A 12,147-nucleotide genomic window follows, 5' to 3' on the forward strand; every position below is an offset into this window, starting at 1 on the left:
GTTGGGGGACAAACATCTGTGTTTGGTGATTCCTGCTTAGTGGTAGAACATACAATTAATGTGAAAGTATTTATCTGAAACCCTGGAAAACCACTCTTCATCTGAGTAAACAACAGTGGGCTAAACAAACAGTAATCTGGCCTAGCAAAAGGTAACTTAATCTCTTGTAAGAAGTTGGTTTTCTGTGTGTATGCACATGCTTGCGCACATCTATAAAAAACTCATACTTTCTCCTTGGTCCCTTCTCTTAAGGAAGAGTAAAATTTTCCTGGACCCTGGAGATAATGAAAGTCATGGTAGCTTTTGTAGGTCATTTACAGGCACTGAATTCGGGTGGGTGTGTTGAACAGAATTTTCTTTATAGGTCAAATGTGTTAGGGGACAAGAGGTAGTGCCATTCAGGGTTACAGACTACAGAGAGAAGGACTAAGTGATAGGTTTATTCTGGAAATGCATGTCTACCCCATTCCTACACTTCCCAAATCTTAGTTGTCTGAATGTCTGAAAATCAGGCAATATATCTATGTAAAACTGTAAAAAGGTGCCCATTAATTGCCCCAGTCCCTGTCATCAATATAAGAACAGCTCCTCAAACCAGTAAGAAGTTAAGTATCATGACTTCTGAAAAAATGCCCCTTTTTGCTCACTGCCTAGAAGAAGGATAAGTGAAGTACCTCGCAAACATGCCTCCAGAAAGAATTCAATAATACCACCACTGAAATGGCCCTCTGTTGAGTACCCAGCCATCTAATTTCTATAGATTGAACTGCATGGAGATGGTAGTTGAATTACTTGATCTGAGATCAAGTAACAGAAAAAAAAATGCTGGCACATATTTTGTCAGTTGCAGCTGCTGCCAGAGACATTGCATCTGTTCTCCCTGCCAATTCAGATTTCTATAGAACAGCAATGTGCTCTCTTATCCAGAGTTCAGAAACGTTTCTTGGACTATAACTCTCAGAATCATAGAATACAGTAGTTTCCCTATATCTGCTGAGGATTGGTTCCAAACTCCCTGTGGATATTGAAAACCATGGATAACAATGATATGTATACATATACAGTGTTGCCTCACTTAGCGGCCGCTCTGTTTTACGGCAAAATTGCTTAGCCACGCTGTTTTTGTGATCGCAAAAGCGATCACTTTGCGATGTTTCTGATGGGGAAAATTCGCTTTGCGATGATCGCGGGGAAGCGATCATCGCAAAGCCCCCATTTTCGGCCAGCTGATCAGTGGTTCCAAAATGGCCACCGGGGAAAAAATGGCCACCCGCTGTTTTGCCTCGCTTTAGAGGCACCGAAAATGGCCGCCCCTATGGAGGATTTTCGCATAAGGTTAGTTTTTAAGCTGATAGGAACGTATAAACACGTTTTAATGCGTTTCTATGGGCTTTTAAAAATCGCTTAGCAATGTTATCGCTTAGCAGCGGTTTTTCTGCACAGATTAACATCGCTAAGCGAGGCACCACTGTACACAAAACCATGGGAAATATATATATTTTCACATGCATTATCAGAACTGAGTCTCTAGATGTTGTCAGAGACCATGCTATGTACTTTATTGTTCACTAGCAAGTATTCATAGCACAGTCTCTGACTCTCTCTAGTGGCCAACTCTGGTAATACATGTGAAATTTGTTTTTAACAAAATATTTTTAATATTTTCAGACCATGGATAAGTGAATCAGTGGATACTGATCCCATGGATGAGGGTGTCCTACTGTCATGGCATTGGAAGGGGCCCATAAGGCCATTGAGGCCATCCCATTGCTCTTTTTGAAGCCACATTGCACTGTTGTCCAGCCAACATGAGCAATAAGCTGGTTCAGGGATTGTGGGAGTTATAATCTGTAAATAACTTCTCCAAACTTTTCCGTGAACTTAGTTGCTATGTTCCAATAAACTTTTCAGAAATTGTATGAGATTAAATCTAAAACAAAGACTTGATGGAAATTCTTCAAAAAATTCACCTGCTAGTTTCTTGTTGCTGTGTTCTTGCTTTATGTTGTGCACTGCTCTGAAATATATTGTGCAAAATATTTTAATAAACTACAGTACCAATCAGATGTCCTCATTGTTGACTGCATCATTTCTGTAAACCTCATACATTGTCACTACCCCTCCTAAAAAGCTTGGTTGGGTAGAATTTATGTGTGCAAAATATGGAAACAGATTTTTGCAGACAAAAACCCAAAATAGTTTGTGTAGTTTCATTTCCATTTTGGATAGTGCATCTGGAAGCAGGAAGGCACTGACTTTAAACTGTAACAGAACTTTCAGTAAAATCATAGTATTGCAGAGTTGCAGTTTCACTTAAAGCAATGGTCTGGGAACAGGGGTAAATTACCCCAAATGGGGTAAAAGTGAAAATCCTGGGGGTAATGAGCAGAGTGCTACCCACTACCTCCCACCCCCACCCCCTGCAGGCAAACCTCAAATTGTAAGCCACCTCTCCCTGTTACTTCCTTGGTTCCAGCAGGGCACTTGTAAATCCGTTCTTTCAGAGATCGGCGATAAGCCTGCTTGATTGGTTACAGCTGTGGAATAGCCCCGGGCAGTCAACGAATCTGGGGCTTGTTAATGATTGCTTCCACCGCAGATGACTGCAAGCAAGGAGGAGGAGGGAAAGGATCCAGTTAACGAGGGAAGGAAGGGAAGGAAGGTGCGAGAGACCGAGGGCTTCATCAAGCTTATTTAAATGGAGAAAATGGATGGATGGAGGGTGGGTGGATGTGTGTGTGTGAGAGAGACTGACTGACTCAAAACTATGAAAAAAAGGAATAGGCAAGGCTTGAATTAAGGTGGGAAAAAAGGGTGGCTTCATCAAGCTTGTTTAAATATATGTAGAAAAATCAAGGTAATGTCGGCTTATATAAATTTTTTTTTGGGGGGGGTAAAAGATAAAAAAGTTCCCTGACCCCTGAGTTAAAGTGAGACAAGTCAGCCAGTCCCTTGACTCCTGCCACAAGTGCTTGACTGTATGAATGGAGATGGAAGGTTCTGTACTCACGGGCAGGAGACGAGGACAAACTGTTCAGTTAGAGCAGCAAGGCAGTGGAATTAAGTTGAAACTGAGGAGGAGTTGACAGCAAAAATGCAGTGGCAAAGGACATGAGGATAAACATGGTTTCTGAAAAACCTACAACACTCATGGACTGCAAAGCCACAGGAGAATTTAATTGTTAAAAAAACCCCACATTTCTGAATTGTGCTTCAGTATCCACAATTCAGAAAGCCAGGAAATGGCTCAATATTGCTACACAATATCATGTCAGCATTGCCAAGAGGAAAAAGGATGCCAAGCTTTACATAGCAAAGGGCAGCCTAAATGGTGACAAAAACAATGGCAGCGGTCAAAATGGTGTAAAGGATACCCTCTTGTGCTCCCTACCATTCAATTTGTCAAAAAACAAATCAGTTTTTTTGGCTCTGCAACCTGAATTCCTTCAAAATAAAAGTGGGTGGCGCCAATCATTCTCCTTCAAGTTAAGCATCTAGAGGTGTTTAAGGTTGCTTGTTTCTGGAGCAGGATGGTGGTGGTTAAAGCAGTCATACATTTAAAAATCTATACCTTTAAGAACCTTTGCCCAAACCTCCCCAAATTTGGCACAGTGCAATGGCATATTGTCTGCTACATATTTGCCCAATTTGGTGCTGATCTAAAGTCCAGTTTCAAAGTTTGGGCTGCTCCCATTTTATAATTGCCTTGTATAATATTAATTTGCTCTGCTGCACAATAGCTGCACAGTTGTGAAGGAGAGCAGGTGCTGTTGCAGTGTGTGGAATTAATAGCCTTGGAAGGAAACACTGAAAGGTATAATACAGACCTCTAAGCTATAGGGCTTGGCATAGTTTAGACCTCCGGATGATGCTGGACCACAACTGCCAGTATTTTTCACCATTGGCTATTCTGGACAGTCCTGATGGGAGTTGCAGTCAACAAAATCTGGAGAGAGTGCAATTTGCCCATAGCTAAACATGAAATACATAAAGACAGAATATGATAGGAAAGCCAACAGGGTAAGAGCAGAGAATGGCAGTGTGAGGAGGTCATTGAAAAATGGAGATCACAGTCGATGTGGGCTGGAGGGGGGCAGCAGACTTGAGAATTCCCAAAACTAAGTAAGAATCTACATTAAATGGAATGGCTGTTGAAAAGGAGAAAGCAAATAGCAATATAAAAGAGACACTGAGAATATATTTGCAAGGTGGAGAAGCGGGAAGAGAGCAAGAACTGAAAGTATCTGGTAGGACGTGACACAGGAAAGGCTGAGACCACCTGACAGCCACAACTTGGGAGATGAGGAGGAGCTGTGAAAAAAGGAGGGGCCACCATTGCAAAAAAAGAAAGCCAGCTATCAGCGATAGCAAGAAAATGAGCAAGGAAAAAGAGGGTAACTTTTCCCAGTGGAGGAGCAGTACTTTGGAAAGGAGAGAAGGTTAAAATGATACATGGCAAAGCTTGGGAGAGAAATGGGAGCTACAGGAAGCAGGGATTTTTCAGCTTGTGAAAAGCAACTGTTTGCTTATGGCTGGCAGTGCGAATTCTATATTAATTTTGTGTGTGTGTGTGTGTGTGTCCACTTTGCAAAGCAGTAGCAATAAAAATGAGCCAAAAGGCTAGGAACATGTTCATATATATGAAAAAATAACTATTTGTATAAACATTTGCAATGAAAGAGCATGCATTCTCAAGGTGCGTGCAGCCCATTATGCCTTTCACGGTTAATATGGTATGTAAAGAATGCAGCTTAGCCAAAAAGATTTTCAGCGTGGCTGAGAACAATTTATTAAATTTAGAATAAATCACTCAACCATTTAATCACTTTTCAAAAGAAGCATAACTTCATATTTGATTTTAATCTTGGGAATGCAGCCATCCCACCCCATGAAAAGCCCAAGATACTTAAAAACAACAAGCCATCTTATTGCTTTGATTAGCAAAACGTCCCAAAAGTTTTTTTAAAAAAACTCTGCATTTCTTATCATATTGGTTCATTCTTTAATCAATGAAGATGAAAAGGAGCTTTATAGCACCAAAGTGAACCTATTTATTATGGCATAAGATTTAGGGACTAAAGCAGCTATTCTCCATGAGGCCCCTGGTGGCCACTGGCACATTTGAAGAGAGCTTTCAGACTGGAAACAATTGTTCACACACCATCTTATATGGTTCATTATGTGACTTATACAATTCTGATTTGGCCTACATTTCTTTCATATTTTGTTCATGGCTGTGGCCAAAGAAGGTTGAGAATGGCTGGACTAAAGTCTATTTACCGAATAATACTCTCTTATGTGTGAAGTTGATAAGGTGAACATGACTGAAGTAGGTTACACATAATTAGGATCACATTGCTTAGTGGTTATGGTACCACTATCGGAGGAGGTGGCAGCATAGATAGAAGCACTTCTCACAGCTTCTGGTGCCAATGTGACCTGAAATATTGAAGATGCTGATATTGCATAATCTAAATACAAGGTGGCTGGTATCTATGATGCACCACTGATGCTAGGCATGAAGCAAATAAGTGGTGGAGGTACCATTGTATTACTGGGAAGCGGGGGCTGATTAAAAGGAGACATATGTCTGACAAATGTGACAGTGTGAAAACATAAAATGGAGAGCCAATTTTAGTGGATCTTGAAGCTAAAACATACCTCTCGCAATTTATAGAATGGTATTCTGTAATAGTCCAACAAGAGAGCTTAAAGTTGTCTGAACCCTCACCATCAAATGTCAGAAGAGCAGATATTCTTCAAACAGCTATGCATAGAAGAAAGCAGAGTTGCAGACACTTAAGAAAATGTTAGTCTGTGGATGCTGCCTGGGTTTGCACAGAACAGTCTGAAATCATGACGATTGACAACCTCTCCCATAATGAAGGCCAGACTATCAAGAAACAATTGTGGTATCCCCGTTCAGTGAATGTCAGTGTGCGACTTACACAGTGAGGGAAATGCAAATTCACTCACATTAATTTGCTGTTAAGTCACTCTGGGGAGTCCTACTTTTCCTGGGTAGTTTGAATTAAATGGCCATACAGGGAGAGAAGAAGAAAACCATGTTTGTAGCTCTCATGGAGCCCAAAGAGTGGTGCAACTTTAGAAGAGCTTCTTAATAAGCTGTAAACAACAGAAGAGTGTTGATTTATGCTGTCCAGGTACTCTAGTGCAGTGGTTCTTAACCTTTGTTACTCGGATGCTTTTGAACTGCAACTCCCAGAAACCCCAGTTAGAACAGCTGGTGGTGAAGGTTTCTGGGAGTTGCAGTCCAAAACTCCTGAGTAACCCAAGGTTAGGAACCAGTGCTCTAGTGCATCAGCACTAGCAGAAGGCTGTTTTTTAAAAAAAACACGTTATAGTATTTGGAAGGATTCAGCCCTCCATGTTGGATCTTTGCCTCCCCAGCAATTACTTGCTTTCCTCAATGGTTAACATGCCCCCCTTATAAGTAGAAGCAGCAGAGGGCTTCTTTATCTCCCCCCTTCTGCTGTTAAAATGTGTGGCTGGGTGCAGTGGCTATTCTTCATTGGTTCAAGAAATCACAGACCAGAACCAATGTGAATGGATCTATTTTTTAAAAAGTAGAAGCTTTGGTGGCAGGTGGGAAAAACTAGAGATGGAGGAGTGAACTCTGAGTTGATTTCCATTTCCATCAGGTGGTCAATGGGAGAAATTGTAAATCAACCTGCCCCCAAACCATAGCATTTCCCACATTTTCTCCATTGTAGCAGCACCCTCAGTTGCCTTTGCACCACCCCTCCTTTCAGATCAGAAAAGATGAATGATGAACAAAGTGGACTGAGAACTCTCTCTCTCTCTCTCTCTCTCTCTGTATGTGTGTGCAACATGTCACAGTCTGTATTTGCAGATTGGTATTTTTGCCAGTGCCGTTGTTACTACATATCTTGAAGTTTAATTTCTGAGAGAACCCTATGAAACATTATCATTTCTGATAAATGATAAATTTTAATAAACTAATTACTGGAATATCTTTAGGTTAGGAGAGGTGGGCACAGTTAAACTTAACCATGCTTAACTCTTTAAAAATGAACATTATACTTCAGGTAATATACTTTCTCACAGGAATTCCTTTCTATATTCCTTGCTAATACTTTAATACAAGTAATACTTTCTTTAAAACTTATATGGGGTTCCTCACCAGCACTTAAATATTGGAAGAAGATGCAACTTCCATTTAATGAGTGAAGATTCACCTTTTCCGTTTTGGGTTATACCACCTAGAAGGGACATAGGGGCACTTTTTTTTTAAGCTAGGCCTGCAGCTTAAATGTAAAAGTGCCTAAAACTATCATGGTCAGGTAAAATCTTTACATCTGGGCACAACAGAAGATAAGATTGGTCAAGCAGGCCAATGGTTGGTCCAGAGCAAATAGCCCTAGTTAAGGAGTTAATAATTAGTGAAGAAACCAGAATGGCTATAAGGAGAGATTCTGTGGTAGAGCAGGTATCCTATCCTTGCCATAGAAAGAGTTCCAGGTCCACCAGGGAAATAATCCAGTAGGCGTATGTGTCACTGAATGCCACCTAACAGTTCTACACAAGTTGCCACTAGAGATAATGTTCTGTGGCACTTACAACAGAGATAGGCTACGTCTTATGGAAGGAATCCTTTATGAGTGAGTATGGAGAAAATGAGTGGCAGACAACACCCAGAAGACTTGTGAGACTGAGCTTCAGTAGACAGAAAGCTCTGCAAGAAGAGGTTTGGATTTTGGAGCAGCACTTGTTATTTAGTCGTTAAGTCATGTCCGACTCTTCGTGATCCTATGGACCAGAGCACGCCAGGCCCTCCTGTCTTCCACTGCCTCCCGGAGTTGGGTCAAATTCATGTTGGTAGCTTCTATGACACTGTTCATCCATCTCATCTTCTGTCATCCCCTTCTCTTGCCTTCACACTTTCCCAACATCAGGGTCTTTTCCAGAGAGTCTTCTCATGAGATGACCAAAGTATTGGAGCCACAGCTTCAGGATCTGTCCTTCCAGTGAGCACTCAGGGTTGGTTTCCTTCAGAACAGATAGGTTTGATCTCTTTGCAGCCCATGAGACTCTCAAGAGTCTCCTCCAGCACCACAGTTAAAAAGCATCAATTCTTCAGTGGTCAGCCTTCTTTATAGTCAAGCTTCCACTTCCATACATCGTTACTGGAAAAACCATAGCTTTGACTAGGCGACCTTTGTCAGCAAGGTGATGTCTCTGCTTTTTAAGATGCTGTCTAGCTTTGTCATCGCTTTCCTTCCAAGAAGCAGGCGTCTTTTAATTTTGTGGCTGCTGTCACCATCTGCAGTGATCATGGAGCCCAAGAAAGTAAAATCTGTCACTGCCTCCATATCTTCCCCTTCAATTTCCCAGGAGGTGATGGGACCAGTGGCCATTATCTTAGTTTTTTTGATGTTGAGCTTTAGACCATTTTTTGCGCTCTCCTCTTTCACCCTCATTACGAGGTTCTTTAATTCCTCCTCACTTTCTGCCATCAGAGTGGTATCATCTGCATATGTGAGGTTCTTGGTATTTCTTCTGGCAAGCTTAATTTCGGCTTGGGATTCCTCCAGTCCTGCCTTTCGCATGATGTATTCTACATATAAGTTAAATAAGCAGGGAAACAATATACAGCCTTGTCGTACTCCTTTCCCAATTTTGAACCAATCAGTTGTTCCATATCCAGCTCTAACTCTTGCTTCCTCTCCCACATATAGATTTCCCAGGAGATAGATAAGGTTGTCAGGCACTCCCATTTCTTTAAGAATTTGCTATAGTTTGTTGTGGTCCACACAGTCAAAGGATTTTGCGTAGTCAATGAAGCAGAAGTAGATGTTTTTCTGGAACTCTCTGGCTTTCTCCATAATCCAGTGCATGTTAGCAATTTGGTCTCGTTTTTCTGCCCCTTCAAAATCCAGCTTGTACTTCTGGGAGTTCTCGGTCCACATACTGTTGAAGCCTACCTTGGAGGATTTGGAACATAACCTTGCTAGCGTGTGAAATGAGTGCAATTGTAAGGTAGTTGGAGCATTCTTTGGCACTGCCCTTCTTTGGGAATGGAATGTAGACTGATCTTTTCCAGTCCTCTGGCCACTGTTGAGTTTTCCAAACTTGCTGGCCTGTTGAATGTAGCACCTTAACAGCATCATCTTTTAAGATTTTAAATAGTTCAACTGGAATGCCATCACCCCCACTGGCCTTGCTGTTAGCCATGGTTTCTAAGGTCCATTTGACTTCACTCTCCAGGATGTCTGGCTCAAGGCCAGCAATTACACTATCTGGGTTGTCCGGGACATCCAAATCTTTCTGGTATAGTTCCTATGTGTATTCTTGCCACCTCTTCTTGATGTCTTCTGCTTCTGTTAGGTCCCTCCCATTTTTGTCCTTTATCATGTCCATCTTTGCACAAAAGGTTCCTTTAATATCTCCAATTTTCTTGAACAGATCTCTGGTTTTTCCCTTTCTATTATTTTCCTCTAGATCTTTGTATTGTTCATTTAAGAAGGCCCTCTTGTCTCTTCTTGCTATTCTTTTGAAGTCAGCATTCAATTTTCTGGGACCTTGCCTAGCTCCCTTGCATTTTGTTTCCCTTCTCTTCTCTGCTATTTGTAAAGCCTCATTGGACAGCCACTTTGCTTTCTTGCATTTCCTTTTCTTTGGGATGGTTTTTGTTGCTGCCTCCTGTTCAATGTTACGAGCCTCTATCCAAAGTTCTTCAGGCACTCTGTCAACCAAATCGAATTCCTTGAATCTGTTCTTCACTTCCACTGTGTATTCATAAAGGATTTGGTTCAGATTATTCTGCACTAACCCAATGGTTTTTCCTACTCTCTTCAGTTTAAGCTTGAATTTTTCTATGAGAAGCTGATGATCAGAGCCACAATCAGCTCCAGGTCTTGTTTTTGCTGACTGTATAGAGCTTCTCCATCTTTGGCTGCAGAGAATATAATCAATCTGATTTCGATATTGCCCATCTGGTGATTTCAATGTGTAGAGTCGCCTCTTGTGTTGTTGGGAAAGAGTGTTTGTGATGACCAGCTTGTTCTCTTGACAAAACTCTATTAGCCTTTGCCCTGCTTCGTTCTGAACTCCAAGGCCAAACTTCCCTGTTGTTCCTTTTATCTCTTGGCTCCCTACTTTAGCATTCCAGTCCCCTAGAATGAGAAGAACATCTTTCTTTGGTGTCAGTTCTAGAAGGTGTTTTAAGTCTTCATAGAATTGGTCAATTTCAGCCTTTTCAGCATTGGTGGTTGGTCTGCCTTGGATTCGTATTGAAATCATTCTATCATTTTTGAGAGTGTGCATTAGTACACTTCTTCCCACTGTTTTGTTGAGCAGCATTACCTGATCGCTATTTGCTTATAGTTATGTGTGTGAGAGAAAATAAAGCATAACATGCCGCTTTAGCCCAGGGCAAGGAGGAACTGAGTGGTGGTCCAAGTACTTCCTCCCACAACCTTTCTGGAGTTGGATGCTCCCAAGGGGTATGTCTGTAGTCCCTAAAATCACCAGGTTTCAGGATGAAGCACTGGACAAAGGCTTTCCACTCAGTGCTTTGTTCAGGAACCAGGCTTTGCTCCTCTTCTCTCTTCCCTACATAACAAGGAAGTCAAGTCTGAGGGGAAAAAACAAGAGAGAGGTTTTCAAGAGCTCCTGCTGAGAACAAGAAAGGGCGTTTCTGTTATCTCCAGACCTGGATCCTGCCTGGCAAGTGGTAAGGCAAGGCAGATTAGGTCCATGCGGCTAAAGTTCCCCTTCCCTGTACTAAAATCTGTTTCAAGGGTCCCTCTGTATTCATTCTTAACTTTTATCAGGTACATATTTGAAAGGCCTTGCCTTGCTCAGTTGTGCAGGGGAAGTTTATTCCGTGCCCATTGTTATTTAGTCCTCCGAAGAATTTTCTCTTTCATGCTGCCACTGATTAGATTGTATGCTTTACAGCAGATTTCAGATGCTAAATGTGATTTCTGTTATCTCTTGCATCACTCCTTGCTTTAGGTGTTGTTTATGTCTTTAAAAAGTGGTTTACTGTATATCTTGCAATAAAAAAAAAGGTATTCCAATACCTTGAAACAAATTAAAAAACAGGAATAAGGTTCTTGTATATCGAGTTCACCTTTCAATGCATCAAGAATTCATAGATCAATATGCTGACCTTACCCACAGGGCATCAAAGTAAAACTTGCCTCTGAACAAGTGGATTTGATTCACAGAAGTTCACAGTGAAACAGACCCGTTTACTCTTTAGAATGCTACAATATTATGTCTTCTTTTCCCCTTTTACTTTTTCCAATAAAATAGAATCTAAATATCACAACTCTGCTAAGGTTCCTTGATGATGGCCTCTGCTCAGAAAAATGCACACATAATTGTGTTGATAATCACCAGGATGGCCCTTGACGGAAGGAATTTTCTGCCGGATGTCCCAAATCAACCCCTTTCACCCCGCCCCCCCCTCTACTATGGCTCTGCATGCTACATGTCAAGACTGCAACTCCCAGAAACCCATGCCGCCTAAGGATTCTGGGAGTTCCTAGTCCTAAAAAAGTTTATTTTCCAAACTTTTGTTATGCCTCGTCGTTCGGGAGGACGGGGAGCCTCAGAGAGCAAGAGACGCAACCAGCCCAGGGCAGTCCGACTCCTACCGCTTGGGCCTCCGTCCCTCACGCTCTCTCCCTCCGTTTCCAGACTCCGGCCCCTCCGTCCTCCCTCCCTTCCTCGCGAGCGCGCGCGCTCCATTAGGGAGGTGGACGGGAAGGCAAGCAGGCGAGCGCGCTCCCGCATCTCTGTTGTGTCGAGAACGCTTTGGTGCCTGCGCTTTGGCCGGCATTCGGGCGCATGCGCTTTGGCGGCGTCCCGGGTCGGCGCTGTGAAAAGTTGGGGCAAAAGGAGTGGTGGTGCGACCGGGCGGAGAAGGGCGGCGTTCGGAGGCGGTTTCCTCTTTCGGGAGGGGGAGGGGGGACCCGGGGCTGGCGGCGGCAGAGGCAGAGCCGAGACCGGACCGAGGCAGGCAGCGCGATGGTCATGGCGTACTTCGTGGAGAACTTCTGGGTAGGGAACCGTGTTCTTTCGGCGCTCCCTTTCCCCTCCCGGCTCTCTTCCCCCCCCCACCCGCTTACCTTCGGCCGGGCTGGCTCGGGTCAC

General features: G+C 42.7%; 1 protein-coding gene across 2 annotated transcripts in view; it reads left to right on the top strand.

The window, feature by feature from the left end:
- The first annotated feature begins 11,759 nt into the window (after window positions 1-11,759).
- The window catches only part of FCHO2 (FCH and mu domain containing endocytic adaptor 2), a 104,705-nt gene continuing 104,317 nt past the window's right edge, over window positions 11,760-12,147 (top strand). For both annotated transcript variants that reach the window (XM_020790236.3, XM_020790237.3), the window contains exon 1: window positions 11,760-12,054. In XM_020790236.3, the coding sequence (XP_020645895.3) occupies window positions 11,842-12,054 (213 nt within the window). In that variant the 5' untranslated portion in view covers window positions 11,760-11,841. The remainder of the gene's footprint in view (window positions 12,055-12,147) is intronic.

Source organism: Pogona vitticeps, chromosome 2 (genome assembly GCF_051106095.1).
Source record: "Pogona vitticeps strain Pit_001003342236 chromosome 2, PviZW2.1, whole genome shotgun sequence".
NCBI lineage: Eukaryota > Metazoa > Chordata > Lepidosauria > Squamata > Agamidae > Pogona > Pogona vitticeps.